The following is a 23,537-nucleotide window of genomic DNA, read 5'->3' on the forward strand; positions in this document are numbered from 1 at the left end:
TTAAAAGCAGGCAAGGGGAAAAGTAACATATTGCAGGGAGTGTCATCCCATCCCCGCCTCCCCAGTACCTCTCCCCGCCCCCCCCCCCCCCCCGCCGCCCAATTAAAAAACAACCCCATGCTTCAACAAAGGTGTCCTCCTGGGCTTTAATGCTTCCTCCAAGTTTTAGGAAAATAAATTGCCCTTGCGTGTGCCGCCGTGGGGAGAGAATCCTGGCTAGCAAGAATCTTGTGGCAGAGACTGCCTGGTTCTGTGTGCGGCGTCCCTCATCTGCTCTGCGGGTCTCTCTCTCCGGTTTTTCTTTTGTAGATTGTTTTCTACATTGTTCCTCTTGGTTGGGTTCTATATGGTGTTGCATTAGAGCAACAGGTAGATGGTCACATAGAAAACTGGCTCTGTTTTAGTTTCAAGAGGACAGTGGGTGTGAACCCAGTTAGAATGACTGATCAAGTCGTAGGATAGAGAAACAGGCATTCTTTCGGGATTTTATAGCACACAACGAAATAGATCCTGGCATAAAGTTAAGGACAGTCATTGCATTATCTCTAGTTTTAGGGTGCTTTCTTTCCTTAAAAAAGTTTGTTTTTATTACTCCACTGCAAGTTTTTATTTGCATAGCTGATTCAGTAAAAGGCAAGAATTAATTCCCCTAAGATGATGAATGCCATGAAAAGCAAACTGTTGCTCAATGTGGTGTTTGATGGAACCTCCATCTACGGGAATATGCGCCTGGTTTAGATGGGGTGGCACCCAAGTCTTTGTCCTGTTCTGTAAAAGTAGTAGCTGGGACCCTGTTGATCCCCTAGAACTGCTGTTGAATTTCCTGTGCTTGTAGAGCACACATTTCATGGTAGATGCTTTGAACAGGCAGGCTCTCGTTTATGTGGTTTACATTCAGGAATTTGGAATTGATGGTTGCTGTCTGCCCTACGTGGGGTCTTCTGCTGTGAACTGTATTGTTACCTGAGATAGCGTGCCAGATATAGCTGCTTCCTCTGTGAGATGGTTGGGGAACAAGAGAGAGGAGCGAGAAATAAATGCTCTGTGAAGAGCATTGGGGTGCAGAATGGTGAAATTGTCACATTATGTATCTGAGGTGAGAGTGGAGTTTCCATGGAGACATTGGGTAGTAGGAGGGAGGAGGGCATAGCCCTCATTTGTGAAGCTTTGGAGGAAGTTGAGGATGGAGAAGAGAAAGGGGGAGTGACATATACAACCCAGCTTGCAGAATGGCCTTTCATGTGTGTTCATTATGTTTAGAAAATGACTTTAAAAAACACAAATGACCTTATCCTCCTTATTGTTCTACAATGTTCTAAAATTAATAACCTATCTTTCCAAGCCAGTACATATAGAAGTAACTCTTTTTTTTTTTTTGAAGTAACTCTTTTTAACAACTGTGTAGTATTCATAAGTTTGGACAGACTGCTTTATTGAACCACTTCCTCATTGTTGGACAGTGGACCGTTTGCAGCTTTTCATTGTTGTTAGTGGTGTTCTGAAAATATTAATATTCATCTCTTTGGGCCCATGTGAATTTCTATAAAGTAGAAACTGAGAAATGGTCAGTAGATGACACATTTTAATGTTCAGTTTATACTGCCAAATGTCTACCAACAACATATAAGAATGCCTATTTCTCTATATTTTCTTCACTAAGTTTTTCATTCAGTATTATGGGTAAAATATTATCCTGGTTTTTTTTAATTATGGTATCATGATTTTCATTGGTATTTCCTTTTTTTATCAGTGATTTTTACCATCTTATTGTCTTTATTTTATTTTTATTTTCTTTTTAAAGATTTTATTTATTTATTCATGAGAGTCACAGAGAGAGGCAGAGACACAGGCAGAGGGAGAAGCAGGCTCCATGTAGGGAGCCTGACATGGGACTTGATCCTGGATCTCCAGGATCAGGCCCTGGGCTGAAGCCTGCGCTAAACCGCTGAGCCACCCGGGCTGCCCTTATTGTGTCTTTATTGATCACTTTTTTTCTCTTTCATGCATTGCCTGCCCATATTTTTATTTTTTAATTTTATTTTTTTAAAGATTTTATTTATTCATGAGAGACACAAAGACACAGGCAGAGACATAGGCAGAGGGAAAAGCAGGCTCCATGCATGAAGCCCGATGTGGGACTCGATCCCGGGACTCCGGGATCACGCCCTGAGCCAAAGGCAGATGCCCAATTGCTGAGCCACCCAGGCGTCCCACCTGCCCTTATCTTATGGTCACAGTCTGTTGTTTCCTCTTGATATAAATGATTTTTTTAAGAGATTTTATTTTTAAGTAGTCTCTACACCCAATGTGGGGCTCAGATGTACAATCCCAAGGTCAAGAGTCATAGGCTCCACTGACTGAGCCAGCCAGGCACCCCTAAATGATTGTTTTTTAGGTTTATTTCTTTATCCACACAATCTCTACACCCAGCATGGGGTTGGAACTCACAATACCCAAGATCCAGAGTCTTCTGACTGAGGCAGGTTGACACCCCATAAATGATTTGTTTTTGAAAATTCTGGATATCAATCCTTGATTTGTTATATATGTTGCTGTCTCTGCCCATTGCTTGTCTTTAAATTTATGATACCTTTTTTTATACAGAATTTTGAAATGTGTACTATGATAGTTTTCCGTATCCTCCTACTGCCTATGCCTTCTGTGGCATGAGAAGGCCTTGCCTATCCCAAAGTGATAAACCTCACTTTTTCTCTGTCTCTCAGAATAGCATTTTGGGGGGTTTAATCACACAGCTATGTTTTCACATAGCGAGGAGTGGATCTACCGTCCAAGCTGGCCTTCCCAGAGCAAGCCCCTCTGTAAGCTGTCTCCCATGTCTAGGGCAGCTGCATCTGTTGGATGTTGGTTCTGAGGCAGGTCCTGCCAACATCACACTGCACAGTGGACTTCCTGACACTACTTTGAAGTGGCAGAGAAGAATACATTACTGTAGGCTGTGGAGACCACAGGCCTGTGGTCCTTTAAGGACCTGCCAGGTCTCCCCTTAAACCAGGCAAAAGCTCTAGATTGAAAAGGGACTACAAGAAGAGAGAAGGCTCACAGCTCTCTTTAGTATTAGATGGAAGAACAAGCTTCTTGGATGCAGATGATGGAGACATTTCCCCAAGTTTTCTACATGAGGTCAAAGCTCTGATTTCTTATCCTTGCTTGGGGGGTTGGGGGGCGGTATCGCTGTAACCCCCATTTTCCCTATAAGGAAAATGAGGCTGAGAAAAAGCTAAATGTGTAGGTTTAATTTTATGTTAAGACCCTACCCCCAAGTTCTGCTTAGAATCAATCTTACTATGATGGAAGAGTAGCTTTGATGAGTTTCTTACTACTCACCCCAGACACTCTTTGTATTGTTCATCCTGTGAAGGAAGTGCTGTTATCACTGTTTTACAGATGAGAACACTGAGTCTCAAGATAAGGTAATGTAATCAAGACACAGAAGGTAAATAAGAGATCCAGAGCTGAGACTCGGAGTTCATGCCTTCCTCCCATTCCACTCTTTTTCCAGAGGATCTGCGAAAAGTACACAAAGCTACCAGCATAAGAAAAGCACATTCTTTTTGTCTCCCTTCTATCTTGCAGCTAGCTAGCACATGGGCTACTAGGAATTGTCTCCACCAAGTGGATGTTTTCATTTTTGCTCGTTTGAAATGGAGAATAAGGTACAGATCATTTGGAAATCACTTAACTGTTAAGGGACACCTTGAAGGTTTTCTCCAAACAATTCATTAATTTAAAGTTGCTGGATTTTACTAATTGAAAATCTCACAGTTGAACAAGCTAGTGATTTCTGTTTATCACTGGCTCCTGTTCTTTTCAAAGCACCATGTGAACTTCATCCGAGAATCATTTTCAGCCAGGTTGTTTTTAGTACATGCCATCTATTTTTGTTAGTGGAAATGTTTGCCATTTCCTCCAAGAGAGTTAACTATAAATTATACTGCAGAGAACTTCTAAGTAAATATGTTCATGCCTCAGCACTTTAATGTGTTAATTAGCTATTAAAGGTGTCAGTAAATTAGACCTGTCAAAAATAATGGCCTCCTTGACTAGGTTTTTACTACCACTTCACTTGATGGCATTACTTACAAGTTTTGCCCTCTGGAAACGTTAAAAAGCAAGGTTGTAGAGGTCTGCCTTGCAAAAGATAAACTCTGAGTCTGTTGGAAGTCACCTAAGGCCTGAGTCTGTGGGTGTTTTCAGGACTGGTAGCTCCTAATTTACACAACCCAGGCTTAGCAACACCCGGATTCCACTTAACAGCTGGCAACCAGGGGGTGGTTTATCCTGCCGAACCCCAATCCCTGCTCTTTGCTTCTTGTTTCAGAAAATCAAGCCAACGGTTGTGCTGGTGAAGTGCCTGCTGCCAATCTGCTACTGTTGTAGGCTGGAGAGAGGTACCTCTCCCTCCAGGCCAGGTTTTTGGTTGGTACAGAAGGACCTGACCACATCAGAAACAGTATTTCTTCCCTCATCCTTGTGCCAAGAGACCAGTGCTGCTGCAGGCATGAGAGCTGAGATGGGAGAACAGAGTGAGAACCTCAGAGAGAAATATTAGGAGTCATGGCTGAAGAAAATGTAGAGTACTGGCATTTTCATATTAAGTCATATTAAGGATTGAATGCACCAGCTTGAGATTCATACCCCCATTTACATCTGGAAAAACACAGTCCATTGTCCTAAATGATCAGATGGTGAGACTTAACCTTTTGCCAGGCTCCTGCTTTTTCTGTTCCTAAAGCCTATACGATTAGTTACTAGAGTAAATGGTAACATTTTCTAGGATAACTTTTTTTGTACATGTAAGGCTACCTCTCCCACATACTATTTTATCTCTTTAGTGACTGCACTGGATCAGCTAACATACCTCCAAACCATGGACTAAAATAAATCTCAGGAAAAAAAAAATGAAACTGCACTGTCCTAGGAGCTCTGGTGGTAAATGATGAGCCAGTTGTGGTTATTTTGATAGATGGTCTTTAATTTTGCAAGGGAATAACAGCCTTCCTCTCCGTCTATGCTTCTACCTGCCCCCTGGGTTCTGGCTGGGATACTGAGGGTTGAAATATTTTAAAAACCTGGGTCAGTATTTGGCAGCCGAGACCCAGATAGCCTTGTAGCATGATTATTGCTACCGAAATAAGCCTCCTTTATCCTGTTGTGCTAATAATAAATTTGTTTTAATGTTTTTGATAGTCTTGCCATCACTGGAACTATTTTGTCTCTGAGAGTAGTTCATGCTGTAAAATAGAAGATCAGGGATCCCTGAGTGGCGCAGCGGTTTGGCGCCTGCCTTTGGCCCAGGGCGCGATCCTGGAGATCCGGGATCGAATCCCACGTCGGGCTCCCGGTGCATGAAGCCTGCTTCTCCCTCTGCCTGTGTCTCTGCCTCTCTCTCTCTCTCTCTCTGACTATCATAAATAAATAAATAAATAAATAAAAATTAAAAAAAATAAAATAGAAGATCATTACCATTGCAGTCTACATTTGTGGAGGTCTAAATTTGTTGCATTTGAGCAGAGCATCTTCTGTGTACTCTTCCAAGTGGATCCTAGCAATAGGATTAAAACTTACAATTTTATTCTTTCCCAAAGGAACATGGCCTGGAGGCTACCTGCCAACATCATTTCTTGAATTTGTAATTATGGTGGTCTTACAATTATTATTTACTGTGGGCTTTGCCTGACTACTACCAAAAAATGACTTGCTGTATTTGAGTTTTTTTCAAAGTAGAAAATTTAATTCTACATGTAAGCCTGATGTACATGCACGTTCGTTTAGTCAACAAACATTTACTTATGCCTGGGATATGCCATCACTGTTTCAGATTGAAATGTTGGCGCTGTTTCAGGCTGAAATGAAAATGACTTTATGTACTAAGAGTTTATGGGTTTAGATTCTATCATTTTAAAACTTGTTAGTGTCTGGACAAAAGCCTCCTTGAAGTTTACCCCACCTTCGTTGTGCAAATAGGAATAGGTATTTAAGAAGACGGGTGGGGCCAGATGAGCAGGCAACCCAATAGAACAAGATTTTAGGGTGTTTGGAAAGCATCCGTTTATAGGTACACAGTTAATATCATAATGGTGGAATATTATTTTAGTAAACAACTATGCTTTTCTATACCCAGTATTCTGTGTGCCCTGAAAATAATAAAATGTCATTAAAATACTTCTTGATTTAGACTTATCCCGGTTTATGATGGTATTTCACTTGATCTTATGTATCAGCTTTCACGAATATCGGAATGACTTGCTGCCCAATTATAAATTTTATAATGTTAAAACCATTCACACATCTATTTATTTTTTTAAAGATTTATTTATTCATGAGACACACACACACACAGAGAGAGAGAGAGAGAGAGAGGCAGGGATATAGGCAGAGGGAGAAGCAGGCTCCTTTCAGGGAGCCTGATGTGGGACTCGATCCCAGATCCTGGGATCACGCCCTGAGCCAAAGGCAGATGCTTAACTGGTGAGCCACCTAGGTGTCCCTTCACACATCTATTTAAAAGGTCCAACGTGCAAAGGAGTAGGAGGGTGGTGATGGTGGCAGCTGAAGTTTCTTATAGAGAAGGGGAGCATCACATGGATTTTGTAGTCAGAACTGGATGGAAGCTGTTTCAACTGTTTACTGACTCATTTCTGGTGTACCCTATAACCTTCCATACCTCCGTGTTCTCACCCGTGAATGTGAGAACACCACCACTCAAGGGATCTGGAGGATTATGCATCCACCAATCTTAGATGTTCTATGTTAGACGTGCATAACATAGAACAGGCACTCCACATACAATAATTTGCTTTCCTTCTTTGTTTATCTTATGATTATGGTTACTTTTTCAGGAAACTGAGCCATCATTCAGAAGGACAGGGCAAAATGAGGATTTCTGCCTGGACGGCTACATGTTTTATGTTAATGTAGATGACCTATTGTAATTGCAGGTTACATCCAGGCATGTAGAGGACTTATGATCGCTGCTGTCAGCCTGGGCTTCTTTGGTTCCATTTTTGCCCTGTTTGGAATGAAGTGTACCAAAGTCGGAGGCTCAGATAAAGCCAAAGCTAAAATTGCTTGTTTGGCTGGGATTGTATTCATACTGTCAGGTAAATAGTAACTTTCTCCAGAGCAAGGCACCTCACTGTGTTAATGATATGACACTAATCAGGATACTTTTCCTTCTGATACTTTGTAGGGTTATGTTCAATGACTGGCTGTTCCCTGTATGCAAACAAAATCACAACGGAGTTCTTTGATCCTCTCTATGTTGAGCAGAAGTAAGTACTCTTCTCTTCAGTCTATATGTTTCAAACTATGTTTCATTAGCTTATAGGGGATGTATGCAAATTAATCTTCTAAATTGAGATACATACATTCCTTACACCACTCGCTCGTGAAAGTGAGATACACTGACAATGTTCGATGACCTCATTTCAAGAGTAAACCTATCATGTGCTGCATTGGCTAAAGATGCATTTAATTACCGCATTGGTGTAACATAGCATCTTACTTATAAAAGGCTCAAGGCACAGAACTTCAAACTTTAAACTTCATCCACTGTACCTCATTAAATTTGGGTCAAGTAGAGGGAAAGTGAAGAGAGGTTGTAAGGTGGGGAGGAAAAGATGATGATGTGTGATAACAGAAAATGAAGACCTGGTCTTGATTGATGTCCATCCAGATTGATGTTTGCAGGTGCTGGTATCTGGGCCAGTTTCCCTTGTGGTTTCAAACACTGACAGGGATACTGCGACCGTGCTCCTGAAGATGAGAAATCTGTTAGTGACGTTTAAATCAAGTATCTTCCCCCCGCCCCCATTTTTAGCCTTTTAAATTAGTTTCTGGGGCATCTGGGTGGCTCAGTGTTTGAGCGTCTGCCTTAAGCTCAGGTCCTGATCCTGGGGTCCTGGGATCGAGTTCTGCATCAGGCTTCCCGCGGAGAGCCTGCTTCTCCCTTTGCTTATGTCTCTGCCTGTCTCTCTGTCTCTCTCATGAATAAATAAATACTTTAACAGAATATACACAAGTGTGCATGACACCAGATATTGAAACTAAAAAATTAGTTCCTGAACGAGCTTTACCTAATAAACCTTTATTTATTTATTTATTTTAAATTTATTTATGATAGTCACACACACACACACACACACACACACACAGAGAGAGAGAGAGAGAGAGAGAGAGAGGCAGAGACACAGGCAGAGGGAGAAGCAGGCTCCATGCACCGGGAGCCTGACGTGGGATTCGATCCCGGGTCTCCAGGATCACACTCTGGGCCAAAGGCAGGCGCCAAACCGCTGCACCACCCAGGGATCCCCCTAATAAACCTTTATAAAGAAATTGTACATGATGCAGGATTTTAAAAAAATGCTCTTGGAATGGCACAGACACCACCCAGATATGACCGGTCTGGGTTGCAGGTGAATGCTCTGGCATTTACAGATCAGTGTGTTGGAAGTGGTTGTTTTTTAACTATGGGCTATTGCTTTTTATAGTTTCCCTAGGCTTATTGCTTTGCCTTGGGAAAACCCCAGGGATACCAAATTAGAAATAATAATAATATATGCAGTATTTTGTCATCCATGAGAATTCCTCTATAGAAAGCCACATATGTATGCGCAGCTGGGCAGATGATTCTCTTTCAGTCTTCAGATCAAGTGTTAGAGAATTGAAAAAAATAGTTGCTAAAATTGCTGGTCAGGTGTGCATCCATTTTTTTTTTTATTTTGGTGGATTTAAGAGTCTTCAGGGAATTTTTAGTTCTGTCTTTAGTGTCTTTTACTCATAAATAATAAATGCATATATAATGAAAATAATAGCTAATACATATTGAGCCCCTACCGTGTACCAAGCAGAGCATTGCAAATATTCTGTTATTTTATCTTGTTCTTGCAACAGCCTTACCAAGTAGGTTCTCTTGGTATGACCTTTTTGAAAATGAATGTGTGAATTCATGTGCACACGGGAACCTAGACTAAACCAGTAATGTCTGATTGGAATAAGTCAAACCAGGTGTATGCTTGCTCTAAGATGCATGATTTATAATACTCGATTTCATAATTTTTGTGACTTAATTTTGTGACATAATTTTGTGTGACTGTATGCTATATATATTTTTTATCCTGGGAGTTTCTTTTGTATGGTTTTTTAAAAAAAAGATTTTATTTATTCATGAGAGACAGAGAGACAGAGAGAGAGAGAGAGAGAGGCAGAGACACAGGCAGAGGAAGAAGCGGCTCCATGCAGGGGACCTGATGTGGGACTTGATCCTGGGTCCCCAGGATCACGCCCTGGGCTGAAGGCAGGTGCTAAACCACTGAGCCACCCAGGGATCCCCTCTTTTGTATGTTTTTAAAACCTATGTTAAATCTTATTAAACAGGAAAGAAAAATAACTGTTTTAGGCCTCAGTATAATTTTCACTCCCCTGCCTGAGTTGGAAAAATATGTTGTGATTTATATGTTTTCTCCTAACTAATGTTTGATAATGAGGTTTGCACAGGTGTGCATGACACCAAATATTGAAATGAAAACCTAGACTGTGCTCCTAAAGAGTAGAGAAGCATGTTAGTGATATTTAAATGAAATATAATTTTCATTACATGATACATTTTTATTTTGGGTTTTGGTATCCTAAGTATACAACAAAACTGTATTTCTCATGGTTTATTTTATTAAAGACATTGCTCACTTTTCTGGATTATCTGTTCTACATTGCTGTCATTATTTTCCAGACAATTAAGGATATCTTTGTCAGATTCTTAAAAATCATTTTCCAGGGCAGCCTGGGTGGTTCAGCGGTTTAGCACCACCTTCAGCCCAGGGCATGATCCTGGAGACCTGGGATCAAGTCCCATGTCGGGCTCCCTGCATGGAGCCTGCTTCTCCCTCTGCCTGTGTCTCTGCCTCTCTCTCTCCTTGTGTCTCTCATGAATAAATAAATAAAATCTTTAAAAAAAATCATTTTCCTTCCTGAAAAGCTTAAGGCTAATTCCTAATGCCTCATAACTTAAGCCTGTCCTTTGTGTGATTTTTTTTTTCGGTGCTTGTTATATGCTCAGTCACCTAATTCAGTTTGGTGCTCTTTGAATTTCTGATTTTCTTTCAGATTTTGGTTAAACTCAGTTCAGTGATTATGGACTCTAAGAAGTTTTCCTCGTTTCCACATTCTTGGTACAACATTGAAGTATCCCATTCCCCCTAATGACTTCTCGGTATTCTCTCTATCTGCACCTGCACTCTTTGTCTGTATTCTCATCTGTAAAATCAGGATAATAATAGCACTCTTCCCATTGAGTTAATGTGGGAGTTAAGTGTGTGTGTATATATGTGTGTGTATATATATATATATATATATATATATATATATATATATATGCTTAGAACTGATTAGGAAAGAGGACACACCATGTGCTCCTTTACTGTATTGTGTTAGCTATTAAGAGTGCTTTTTTTTTTAAGATTGTTTTTTTAATTGTGTGTAGTACTTAAGACATGGCTTATCATTACAGGTGTTTTTATTAGCTCTTTTCTGAAGTGACTTAAAGATAGAGCACTTCCACAGTTTGGCAATTTACCTTATGTAATTAAAAACACAAGAGCAAGGCACTTTGAAAAGCAATACAGCTTGTAAATATTGGTAATATTTACAAGTAACAGGCCCTTCACACAACACACTGAGAGAAAATATAAACTTTATTATTAATACCCCTGCATATTGAGAACATGTTAGCTCCTTGAGATAGGAGTGCACTCAGGTCTGTATCCCTGGTGGTGCCTTGCACAAAGGCACTCCATGGCTTGCATAAAATCCATTCAGATGAAGGAATTATCAAGACCTGAGAATTTTAATTGTGATCGGATTCTAATTACTCATCAGGGTAGAAAAGAGGCATTAAAAGTGGCAGGTGACATCGTCAGGCATTCATAGACTTTATTTAAACAAACTCCTCTAAAAGCTAGCAAATCAATTAATTTGACTTCATCTGTTTTCATCAACACCTTTAGTAGAGGACAGAGAGATGAAAATTAGAAAGATTAATAAGCTAGAAATTGGCGATCCACACAAAATGAACTAATTTCACAGGTCTTAGAATCTTTAAAAAAAATTTTTTTTTAAGATTTTATTTGTTTGAGAGAGAATGAGAGCCATAGAGATCCCAGAGGCAGAGGAAGAGGGAGAAGCAGACTCACCACTGAGCAGGGAGCCGGATTCAGGGCTTGATCCCAGGACCCTAAGATCATGACCTGAGCCAAAGGTAGACGCTTCACCAATGGAGCTGCCCAAAATGCTCCTTAAAATAGGATCTTTATTTTTATTTATTTATTTTAAGATTTTATGTATTTATTCATGAGAGACCGAGAGAGAGAGAGGCAAAGAAATAGAGGGAGAAGCAGTTTCTCCACAGGGAGCCCAATGTGGGACTCAATTCCTGGACCCCAGATCTCGACCTGAGCCTGAGCCGAATAATAGAATAAAATAGATTCTAAAATAGAATCTTTAAAGCCGGCAGCCCAGGTGGCTCAGCGGTTTAGCGCCACCTTCAGCCCAGGGTAGGATCCTGGAGACTCAGGATCGAGTCCCACATCAGGCTCCCTGCGTGGAGCCTGCTTCTCCCTCTGCCTGTGTCTCTGTCTCTCTCTGTGTCTCTCATGAATAAATAAATAAAATCTTAAAAAAAAATCTTTAAAGCAATATTTTGATTTGGCTTCAGCTGGAGTTTGCTAGAACTTAGTCATTAATGCGTGTGACTTGATTTGTACATGAACTTAGGAGTGTGTTGGAGAATCAAGGCTAAGAGTAGGGCAGCCCTACGTGGGCTGGGATTGGGAGGGTAGGGCTGTAGGAAGGTTCTGATTTTCTTTGGTGTCCTCATTGACCTGCACGAGAGTAAGTTCCTTGAGGTCAGAAAACATGTATTTACCTAGCACAGTGCCTGGTAAGTGAAATTCTTATCTGCAGAGCTGGTCCTTTCAGGATTAGCAGAAAAGCTTTCTTTTGTCTCAGCCCACTGGAGAAGAGAGAGGGCACACTCACTGTCCTCAACACTATCATCATCACTCTTCTTAAAACTAGCTACCTCTGGGGATCCCTGGGCGGCGCAGCGGTTTGGCGCCTGCCTTTGGCCCTGCCTTGGCCCAGGGCGCTATCCTGGAGACCCGGGATCGAATCCCACATCCGGCTCCCGGTGCATGGAGACCGCTTCTCCCTTTGCCTGTGTTTCTGCCTCTCTCTCTCTCTCTCTCTGTGACTATCATAAATAAATAAAAATTAAAAAAAAAAACAACTAGCTACCTCTAAGCGACCTCTCTCCCCACAGTCCTAGGAGGCATGACAGGTCTGCACGGGTGTGTTTAGCCTTTAGGAGGAGTGAAGACAGCTGCTTGTCATGTATGCTAGTTTAAATTTCTGCTGAGCAAATCCTAGCTGACCCACACCTGAGCCCTAAAATGCACTGGAAAACAGTCGGCACAGAACCTAGTTTTGTTGTTGTTTTGTATTTCTTAAGATGCTGCAATATATATATATATATATATATATATATATATATATACATACATACACACATAGTTTTAAAGGGAATTATTTTATTTTTAAAGATTTTATTTATTCCCTTGAGAGAGACAGAGCAGTAGGAACAGGAATAGGGGGTGGGGCAGAAGGAGAAGCAGACTCCCCGCTGACCCCCAAGATCAGCACCTGAGCCAAAGGCAGCTGTTTAACCAACTAAGCCACCCAAGTACCCCGATTCTATGCAGTATTAATTGAATCTTCTCTGTGGATTTCTGGGACATTCCTCTGTAAGGCCCACCTTGGTTGCTTAAATTAGAAACATGACTAAGCTCATCAACAGACTTGCTAAGACAGTCCTACTATGTGCAAGGAACCCCATAGGCACTTCACTGATGAGAAAACACGAGTGGCCTCTGGTGTCGCCGGAGGAAGGTTGGAGGCCATAGCAATGCATACAGTATCCCCTTGGCTGCTCCGGGCTCTGTATTTCCAAACCATTCCTCTCTGACCAGGTATTTGGGAAGTTCCTTCTCCCAGGCTACCCTCATTTGATACAGCAGCTGCAGTTCTTTTTAAAGAGTTACGTCAGACTCTTCATGTTCTGCATTTCCATGTTTGTTTTTTTTTCGCTTTTGTTTTACTTCTTTGCTTTCATTCAAGTTGTGATTATGTTTTATGACTTCAGGATGGGCTCCTGCAAAGCCTTGAAAACGATTTCCCAACTCTTCCTTTTGGGCGATTTCAAACCAACTTCCTCCTGTTTTATTAAAACAAACCCTACCAAATCCAAAAAAAAAGTCTACCTTCCTGCAAGTTTATGGTAACAGGTACCCCCTAGCAGGATGAAATTTAATTCAGTTATTCCCACCACCGCTTTGTTGTCCAAACCATGAACTTCCTAAAGGTCTTGATTTGTTTTCTTAAATAAACTGTTCCAAGTAAGAATTTATTGACACAAAGAAACTTCTTTTCAAATCTGTGCAAGGTTGGAGCATTGAACCAGTTGCCCTAATTGAGGAAATAAGGAGTTGTAATCTTAGATTCATTCTCTTTTAGTATATGAGGTTTATTGTTAATATTTTGGCTTAGGTATTCTCACATTTGGGCCATTTCCTCCTGGATTTTCTATTGTTTTCAGAGTATTTAAAACCATAGACTTATTTTATCTCTAGCACTCATTCATGGCATATATTTAGTTTCTACTTTAGGATTTAAGCTTAGGTAAAATCTTTTCACCATTGTGTGTGTGTGTGTGTGTGTTTTTTTTAAGATTTTATTTATTTATTCATGAGAAACACACAGAGAGAGGCAGAGGGAGAAACAGGCTCCCTGCAGGAAGCCCAATGCGGGACTCAATCCCAGGACCCCGGGATCATGACCTGAGCTGAAGGCAGACGCTCAACTGCTGAGCCACCCAGGCTCCCCCCACCATTGTGGTTATTTAGTAGTTAGAAATAAACAGCTGTCTACTGTCTGATAAATTCTCTCATTCTTGTTATCCGTCCAGTTCGGTGAACAATAGATAATTCAAGGAGTACCTTTCTAAATTATGCATTTTCCTGGGTGAAGTTCAAAGGAATATCGATCTCACTGCATGACCTTGCTAAGATATTTGACTTCTCTCTTTTGTCCTTAATGAATTACGGATGTTGTTTATTTAAGTTTCCTCCAGTCATGAGATTATTTGGAGAGTGAATTGATGTTGGTAAAGAGCTCACAGATTCTTGGATAAGGGCTTCCATGGATGTGACAGATATTAAGAACAAAACAGTTAGTGGTTAAATATTGAGAAGTGTTAACCCTGTGCCTTCGCTGTGTTTGCTTGTGGCACAGACCACTTCAGATCACCACAATTGCTCTGGTGCTTTTGTGATGCTACCATAACTTATAAATACACTTGGAGATCAAGCGTCTGGCAACTGAGATTAGTTTTTACCGACCAGCATGTGAAGTTGCAGTTCCTGCCAGTTTGCCATGTTTCTGGTGACTCTACTTTTACCTGCTTAACCCTCTTCTCCCTCTCCTTTTCATATACTGGCTGACTCCTGCTCATCCTGCAGAGCCTGCATTCTGGGTGAGGTATTCCCCCCCCCCCCCCACCGCCCCGTTCCTGGTGTCCTGCTACTGAGTTCTCAGGGCATGCGCTCACTGCTCCATCTCCCAAATCAGACCAGGAGCATCTTGAGGCAGAGACCACATCTTGCTGATTTGGGAATCTCTTGTGCCTAGTCCATGCTCCATGACACTTCTAGCGAGGATGGTCAGTCACCCAGCCGTGGTGTACCGACTCTCTGTCTGCATCTCCCTTAGAGTGGAAAAACTGAGTATGCCGGTGGAGATACACTTAAGGGAACGGGGACAGGAGGCAGCATACACATACTGTTTAAGAGTGAGGACCTGGATCCAGTACCTCTTGGCTGCCTGTGAATAACCCCAGCTCTGCCGGTTATTTGTTGTGAAACCTTGAAGAAGTTACTTATCTTTTCTGGCTCTTGTGTTCCTCATCAGTAATATGGGGATAATAAATATTCAGCTATTTAGAACCATGCATCACACATAGTAAGGACTCAGTAAATGTTAACTATTATTTTCAAGGATATTGACCCTTACACAGAGAATGTTAATGTTGCAGCTCACTACTTTATGTCGTATATTAAGGTTAGCCATTGAGAGATGGATCCTGAAATGTTGGAGGCCTGGTAGAAATGATAACCATCATAAGATGCTTGGCTCTCAAACAGAAGGTGGATTTGAAAGGAAGCCAGCATGGGACCATTTAAAAGAAATAAGGCTTGAATAATTTTTTCTTTCTGATCACCTGGTTTGTAGCATTGAGTTAGAGATCTGCAACCACTTGAAACCGTCAAATGCATAGATGCTCTTAAGACCCTTCTCCTGAGAACCATCCTATATGCTTCTCCCCCCAACACCTGGTTTGATCCTAAAACACTTTCAGGTAGTCTGTGGAGGATTCTGAACAAAATGTGGGATACACTTTTAATTGACCCATGCTTTTTTGCTCCAAGTTCATCTGCATATTTTTGTTTCAACACAGATAGATGTGCACACCCACTTGTGCACACATGGATTCTTGACCTGCACTCAGCAGCGCTGGCCGTGCCCTCAGGGGTCGCAAGGCAGCATCTATTGTCTTAGGAATTTCCTGTCTGGACGCACAGTCCCCTCTGGGATGTCCTCTTGTGCAGACTTCACAGTTTGTGCGCAAACAAGTTACTGCACCTACTTTGAGCATTATGACTCAGCACATCATTTCTCACTTGAAATCAAAGAAAACCCCATAAGCCCCTCCAATGTCCTCATGAATGGCGCTCAAGGGCATGGACATTGCTAAACAACAGATTTGTTTTTGAATTGAACTATGTAACTTTGGGGACAGGAGATGTTTCTTTGAGGTTGTAAGTTACCTTGGCTACCAGTATATTCAGTTATACTGTGGATGTTTTTTAAAAAATTTCCCTGAATACTTGGCAAGATTTAGGACTTCTGTAAAGATAACTCACTGTGTGCCTTACAGGCCCTTGGAGGGGGATTGGCGGCGGATAGGCTGAGTCAGGTTTCAGAGTTAGATCTCCCCTCGGTACCTGGCCCTGTCCTTCCCCCTCTGAGATCTGAAGGGAGATGCAGTTGTCTGTCTGGATAAGAGAGCTAGTGCCTCCTGCTTCTCAGTGTTAAGAGGATTGAAGAATATAACACATCTAAAGCGTTCACTACAGCAGCATGACCAAGACCAATAAGTATTACCTGTTAGGAAGCTATACCGTTCGTAGAATTCTGAACGACCTGGTTGACAAATCATAACAGAAAGATTATGTATGTCTATCTTAATCTGGCCACGGAAGAGCAATTTAGATTTGGCATAAAAAAAAATATCAGTCTATATTTTGAGTCTCCTAAATGTGAGAATTCTCCATGAAGTTTCCATATATCAGTGGATGCTTATTATTTAAATGACCCATCCTACTTTAGCCACCATTTGGGAAGACCTGCTACTACTTTGTAAGCCTCCTGGGAAGCCATGGGTGCGAAATCCTATGGCATCTTGCAGGCAGTGGGAGAGAACTGTTAGCCGAGAGGTTTGTGGAAGGGCAACTAGACTGTGAGCAGGGTGGGGAGGCTCACAGGCTGGGTGGGCACTGCACAGCTCAGACTAGTAACTGGGCCCCCAGAGGAAGAGTGTGGAATAATGAGGGGGAATATGTTTGTGGATAATACCTATAGGATACTTCTTTAATACAAAATCTATCCATGCAGTGATACAGACCTTGGATCATATAAGCCTATGAATTGAAGAAAGTTTATTTTAGGCAGTAATCTTTAAAAGAATGGCATACCAGGGGAATTAAATTTTAAAATGTTCACAATGAGGGCAACCCGGTGGCGCAGCAGTTTAGCGCCGCCTGCAGTCCGGGGTGTGATCCTGGAGACCCAGGATCGAGTTCCGCGTTGGGCTCCTTGCATGGAGCCCGCTTCTCCCTCTGCCTGTGTCTCTGCCTGTTTCTCTCTCTCTCTGAATGAATAAATAAATAAATCTTTGAAAAAAAAATGTTCACATTGATAATATATGGTATATTTTCTAAATTTTGAACTTGATGATAGATAGTTGTTTTCAAGTAACTGGAGTATTTATTTGGCTATTACCACTCTTGGTTAAAATGAGTAGGACAATATGTTTAAAGAAATACTATCTTAGGGGTGCCTGGGTGGCTCAGTTGGTTAAACATATGCCTTGGTAAATGTATGCCTTCGGCTCAGGTGGTAATTGGGGGAGCTGGTCTTGGGATGGAGTCTTGCATCAGGCTTCCTGCTGTGTGGGGAGCCTGCTTCTCCATCTCCCTCTGCTGCTCCTCCTGTTTGTGCGCACGCTCGCTCTCTCTCACTCGTTCTCTCTCTCTGTCACATAAATAGAATCTGAAAAAATAAACCGTATCTTGGATGTCAAAGACCTGGCTCCTGGCTCTGTGACTTTTAGCAAGGTCACTTCACTCCTCGGGGGTCTTAAAGAAGGCGTTTGTTGTTGTTGTTGTTGTTGTTGTTTTTTTTGTTTTGTTTTTTGTTTTTTGTTTTTTTTTTTTTTGCTAACCAGTTTTTGTTTTGTTTTTGGAGGCACTGCATTTTCTTTCTTCTTCTTCTTTTTTTTTTTTTCCAGTCCTCCATGCCATGATTTTCATTGCTACACTCACCTTTTTTTGTGCCGGGTGAGAAGACAGCCTGAGGGGAATTCAGACAAAATTCCATACCCTGAAGCTCCTGAGCCACGGAGAAGGCAGTGAGCTGGGGAGAGAGAAAGCTCCCTTCTCTCTGAAATGACAACCAAAAGTACATTACACTGATTGTATCTTCTCAGATTGATAAAAACTTTTATGTAGCTAAAGTATACATAAAGGGAAGAAGGAGTGTGGTGAAGAGCTAAAGGTTCGGAATCACATTTCTGGGTTTTAAATCCTGGTTTTGCTATTTACTTAGCTGAGGTATGGGTCAAGTGATTTAATTTCCCTGTGCTTCAGTTTGCTCATTTGTAAAATGAGATAGCAAGACGTATCTCTCAGGATTGTGATGAAGATTGGATATAATTATGCAAAAAAAAAAAAATCTTGGTACACACACCAAAATCCTAGTACAGTGAGCTGACGGTAATAGTAGCTATTGTTGTAAACATTTACTTGAACCACATCTCTGTGGATCTGGGACTGAGCAAAAACATGCTCTTCTGATGCTGCTGTTAAATTTCCTTACAATCTGGTGTTATTATTTGCTTCATATCTGACTATCCCCGCTAGACGCTGAGATCCTTGAGAGCAGAGCTGTGTCTCTTTCGTCTATCTTGAAACACATGATGAGCACAATGCCAGCTTGTCATTTCTGTGGTGGTGACCCGGGTAGGCTACACGAGCTGCCTGTGGATGGCAAATAAATCATGACGGGCTGGGGTGCAAGGAAGAAAAAAGAGGAGGTGCAAATAAGAGATGTTCTCTAATCCATTCCCTCAGATGCCCGAGAAGATTACAGGGCTGAAGTATGAGGTCAAGTGCGAGATGATCAGAATTAAGGCCTCCAGGTGTGGTCCTAGTTCTCTAGGGCCCCAGGCACAGCCAGATGGATGAGAATGATTTCACCCAACAGTGCAGAGGATATTTTATTTTATTTTATTTTATTTTATTTTATTTTATTTTATTTTATTTTATTTATTTTATTTTATTTTTTAAAGATTTTATTTATTTATTCATGACAGACACACACGGGTGGGGGGGGGGCAGAGACACAGGCAGAGGGAGAAGCAGGCTCCATGCAGGGAGCCCGGCGTGGGACTCGATCCCGGGTCTCCAGGATCATACCCCAGGCTGACAGCGGCGCTAAACCGCTGGGCCACCGGGGCTGCCTGCAGAGGACATTTTAATGCCTTGGATCATTATGGTTCTTTTTTGTTGGAATTTTTAGGTGATTAATCTGTGTTTTCATTTCTCTGTATAGAGGTACAGTTTTCCCCTATTTACTAAATTTACTTTCAATTACATAAATGAGTTGAAGTCAGACAGGCAGCTTTTGATTAGTCCTATCAACCGAGCGGATTATTTGAGGTACTCTAAAAACAATGTTTTGATCCATGAACTGAAGTTCTGTCCTCACCATGACAATAGTGGATCTGTCTGGTGCTAAGCAAATTTATAGCTTTTCAGAATAATGAAAAAGACGTTGGCTATCGTAACAGACCAATAAAGAGGGTGTGCTGTGAGTTGGGGAAGCTGGTCTGGCGCCAGGAGGATATTGCTAATGAAAGAAAGACCTGCAGCAGAGCATCTGAAATGTGGTGATCTTCTGAGGTCTTAAAGTTAGCTTCTTAGCGTTACCAAAAAACGAAGATTTCCAGGTAGAGACTAAGCTTCCCAGCGAGTGTCAAAAGAGGCATGCTTTAGAAGAAATTTGAGTGGATATTATATTGCTCTCTCTCAATCCCAGCTTTCAGTAATGCCAGCCAGTTTTTGCCAGATCACAAGCACTGATGGGTGTGAATTCAAGTCCCTGATGAGTAGGTCAGCTGTATGTGTCTTTCCATAGAATGCAGAAGCAAACATCTCTGCAAGAGAAAGAACTGAGTCACAAAAGCCAGCTGTTAAAAATTACTGGTGTAGACATGGAGTCTCTTAAAGACTTCAGCTCTAAGCTGGTACTGTTTACTGTTTGTCTCTCAGAGAATACACAAGGAACTCACATGGAAATGATATTATTCTTGGAGTAGAATCTGTATTTACTGACTTAAAGAAAAATGAAAATATATTTCTTATTTTTAAATATTTTATTTATTTGACAGAGAAAGAAAGAGAGAGAGAGAGAGAGAGAGAGAGAGAACAAACAGGGGGAGCAGAAGAGGGACAGGGAGAACTAGACTGCCCGCTGAGCAGGGAGCCTGACATGGGGCTCGATCCCAGGACTTTGGGATCATGATCTGAGCTGAAGGCAGATACTTCACTGACTGAGCCACCTAGGTGCCCTGAAAATATATTTAAAAACAAGAATACACAAACTAGTTTTTAACATAAGATAAACTCACAGTTCTTCAGGAAGTTTTAAGAGCTTAAATGAATAGAAAGATACAAGTCCTGACATTTGGCCTGCCTGAGTAATTTATTCTGATTTGTGATGACATCATATATGTGTTTGCATGCTCCTTTGAGTGAGTTTTTTTAAAAATATTTATTTATTCATGATAAACAGAGAGAGAGAGGCAGAGACACAGGCAGAGGGAGAAGCAGGCTCCATGCCCACCGTGGGATTGGATCCCGGGACTCCAGGATCCCACCCTGGGCCAAAGGCAGGCACTAAACCGCCGAGCCACCCAGGGATCCCCGGATTTTTACTTTCTACTAACAGTTGAGGTTTTTAAAAGATTCGCTGACATTTATCACTGCAGACATCCTGACGGAAGATTGGTCTTTCAGAAATATGAGTAACACCACCAAAAACAATGGCAGGTGACTTGAAAACCAGATGCTTAAATCCTCTGGTCTCTGAGAAAAGGAAGGAGAATGGAGCTTTAAAAGGGCAAGGAAGCGGGGGGTCACAGAGGGCAGGCTCGAGAGCTGCTCGGGCTAAGTGCCGGATGCCTGGCCAACCCCGTACTCTTGTTTGAGATGACTCAAGAGCCATGGCTTATGATTTTCTATCACCATCACCTTTGGTTGGCCACTATTAATAATTAGAAGCTTTTTTTTTAAGATATTTATTTATTTATTTATTTATTTATTCATTCATTCATTCATTCATGAGAGACACACACAGAGAGAGAGGCAGAGACACAGGCAGAGGGAGAAGCAGGCTCCATGCAGAGAGCCTGACGTGAGACTCGATCCTGGGTCCCCAGGATCACACCATGGGCTGCAGGCGGCACTAAACCACTGCGCCACCAGGCTGCCCTAGAAGCTTATTTTTAATCAACCATGGTGCCCAGCACTGAATCATATTTTAGAAAGCTAAATATTTTTTTAAGAAAAATCTCAGAATGTTGCTTCAGGAGTTATTTACACTAAGACTAATACTGAGGCATAGTTTCATCAGGGAAGACAGCCTGAACTCTAGGAGGACAAAAACAGAGAAAAACAGAAAGTATCATTAAATAGTAATCCCATGATAATGTCCTACAAGTAGAAATGTTCAGTGTGCTCACTTTTAGCTGTGACAGCATGATGGACATCCAGTGCCAGCTTACTACTATGGGACTTTCAGGCTTGTTGTTTTAAGATTTTATTTATTTTGAGAGAGAGAGAGTGTGCACACACACAAAGGGCAGAAGGGGAGGGAGAGAATCTCAAGCAGGGCCTGATGTGGCACTCAATCTCATGACCCTGAGACCAAGACATGAGCTGAAACCAAGACTTGGCCATTCAACTGACTGCACCACCCAGGTGCCTTAGGACTTGCAGATGTTTTAAAGAGGTCAGATGCCCTGCACCTAACAACCGGGAAGTCACTTTGCTTGTTTTATATGCATGGTTGCATTCAAACATCATAAAAGGAGGGCTGATTGTAGAAATTCAGGATATCCTTCTTAGATGTATGGCATGATATTTCATGAAGGTATCTTTCATAGGACAGTGAATTTTACCCTTTTGGTCTGGTCAGCTCTTTATCAATGGTACACTTCACTCTTGAGTCCTTTTGGGCCAGTTTTTTTGTGTGTGTGCAGACTGAAGGTGTTTTGTACCACTTTGCAGCAATCTTCTCTTTCTACCATTGCCTCTGCTGGGAGCACTTGGGGAAATTTCTTGGTTTCCAGAACATAGTTAGTGTTCTAAGGCAGGACGAGGTGGTTACCTGTAGCTGTTCTGCTGTGGCTGTTCCTTGCTTCAACAACCAATGGGGTTTCCCACAAAAGGCAACATAAGAGTGAGAAAAGAAGAGACCATATGAGATGAGCACTGGGCGTTATATGTTGGCAAATTGAATTTAAATAAAATATTTTTAAAAAGAAGGGACCCCAGGGCAGCATGTATCATGTGCATCACCTCTTCCCAGTTGTGAACTCAGGCTATGAAATTGTCATCATAGGTAGATCTGGAAATGAGCGAGTAGACTGTACATTCTTGATCTTCTGTGAATGTTGCTTCCAGATTCCACCCCGCTGGCAGTTGGGGCCACTCTTCCATTGCTGCTGTGATTCCGGTCACACCAGAGAGCCTACCCATTCCCAGCCAGGAGTTCAGCCAGTGACACGGCACAGAGAAACAGATGAGGCAGAACTTGGGACAGGCCCAGGCAGTACATGCCAGCTGCTCTCAGCAGTGTAGTATGGCCTTGAGACCTAAACCTGCCTCTGCACCTGGTTCAGGGGACAGGCTGGGGAAGGAGCCCACTTTGGCCCTGCCTTGCCCCTTCTTACCCTCACTTCTTTTTTTCCTGTCTCAGCTCTTCTGTGGATTCTGCATGAACAAAAGAGACTCCTCCTGCTTGGACTTCATTTTATCCCCATTAGGTTAGGGGTAGTATCCATCAGTTTTTGCCTTGTGATGGAAATCTATGGGCCAAAAATTCTCGAGAATCACTTCTTTATTTAAAAAAAGCTATTCTGGGGCACCTAGGTGGCTCAGTCATTTAAGCATCTGCCTTTGGCTTGGATTGTGATCTCAGGTCCTGGGATCAAGCCCCATATCAGGCTCCCTGCTCAACAGAGAGTCTGCTTCTCCCTCTGCTCCTTCCCCTGCTTGTGCTCTCTCTCACTTGCTCACTCTCTCAAATAAATAAATTTTAAAATAAAAAAGGCTCTTGTTCATAAAAAGGATCGCCAAACATGAAAACACAGAGCCCTAACATTTTGATATACTTTTGTCATTCCTTGTTTTTCTCGGTGAGTGCTCTTCCCCTAAAACCATTTCCTCTAGCCCTCCACTGTAAATGATTTCCTTTTTTTTTTTTTTTGTTTACTCTAGCATTATTTGTACCTTTTGTGGGGACCTACCCAAGGTAGGGGCTGTCTTGTTGATCTTGTTCATCTTTGCATCTGCTTGAGGCATCAGCAGAGTACTGTGGCCAGCCAGATAGCTGTCGGTCACTAAATGATGTTATTTTGTATTTATTCCCCACTAGATTGTGGTGAGAAGCAAGATAACGCTGTATGTAGCACTGACTTTTTATGGGCTCTGTTGACAAGGAAAAACTTTTTCCCCTCTCCACTCTCCTGGGTTCTCAGCTAAGACCGTATAAATCAGACTGACAAAAGACAGGTTAACAAGAGAAAAACAGAGTTGGTTAACATGAGCATCATGCAGATATGTAGGAGTACCCAATGATTAGTAACTCAAAAGGCTGGTTAGAACTCGGGCTTCTATGGCATCCAAATAAAAGAACAGTAAGCTCAGAGAGAAGTGACAAGGGAAAAGGACATTGAGCTTCTGGGGCAGCAAATTGTAGGAACACAGATCTGTGGGGGAACTAATGGAAGACAGGACTAGTTAGTAAAGTTTGTTACGAAGACTCCCCTGTGCCTTTTGTATGCCCCC

The 23,537-nt window shown here is 41.8% G+C and overlaps 1 protein-coding gene across 3 annotated transcripts in view; it reads left to right on the top strand.

Annotated features, from left to right (window-relative positions):
* CLDN10 (claudin 10) overlaps positions 1-23,537 on the top strand; it is a 127,221-nt gene that overhangs the window by 101,992 nt on the left and 1,692 nt on the right. For all 3 annotated transcript variants that reach the window (XM_055335578.1, XM_055335580.1, XM_055335577.1), the window contains exons 2-3: positions 6,960-7,121; positions 7,211-7,292. In XM_055335578.1, the coding sequence (XP_055191553.1) occupies positions 6,960-7,121; positions 7,211-7,292 (244 nt within the window). The remainder of the gene's footprint in view (positions 1-6,959; positions 7,122-7,210; positions 7,293-23,537) is intronic.

The sequence above is a fragment of the Nyctereutes procyonoides genome, unplaced genomic scaffold (genome assembly GCF_905146905.1).
Source record: "Nyctereutes procyonoides isolate TBG_1078 unplaced genomic scaffold, NYPRO_anot_genome, whole genome shotgun sequence".
Classification (NCBI taxonomy): domain Eukaryota; kingdom Metazoa; phylum Chordata; class Mammalia; order Carnivora; family Canidae; genus Nyctereutes; species Nyctereutes procyonoides.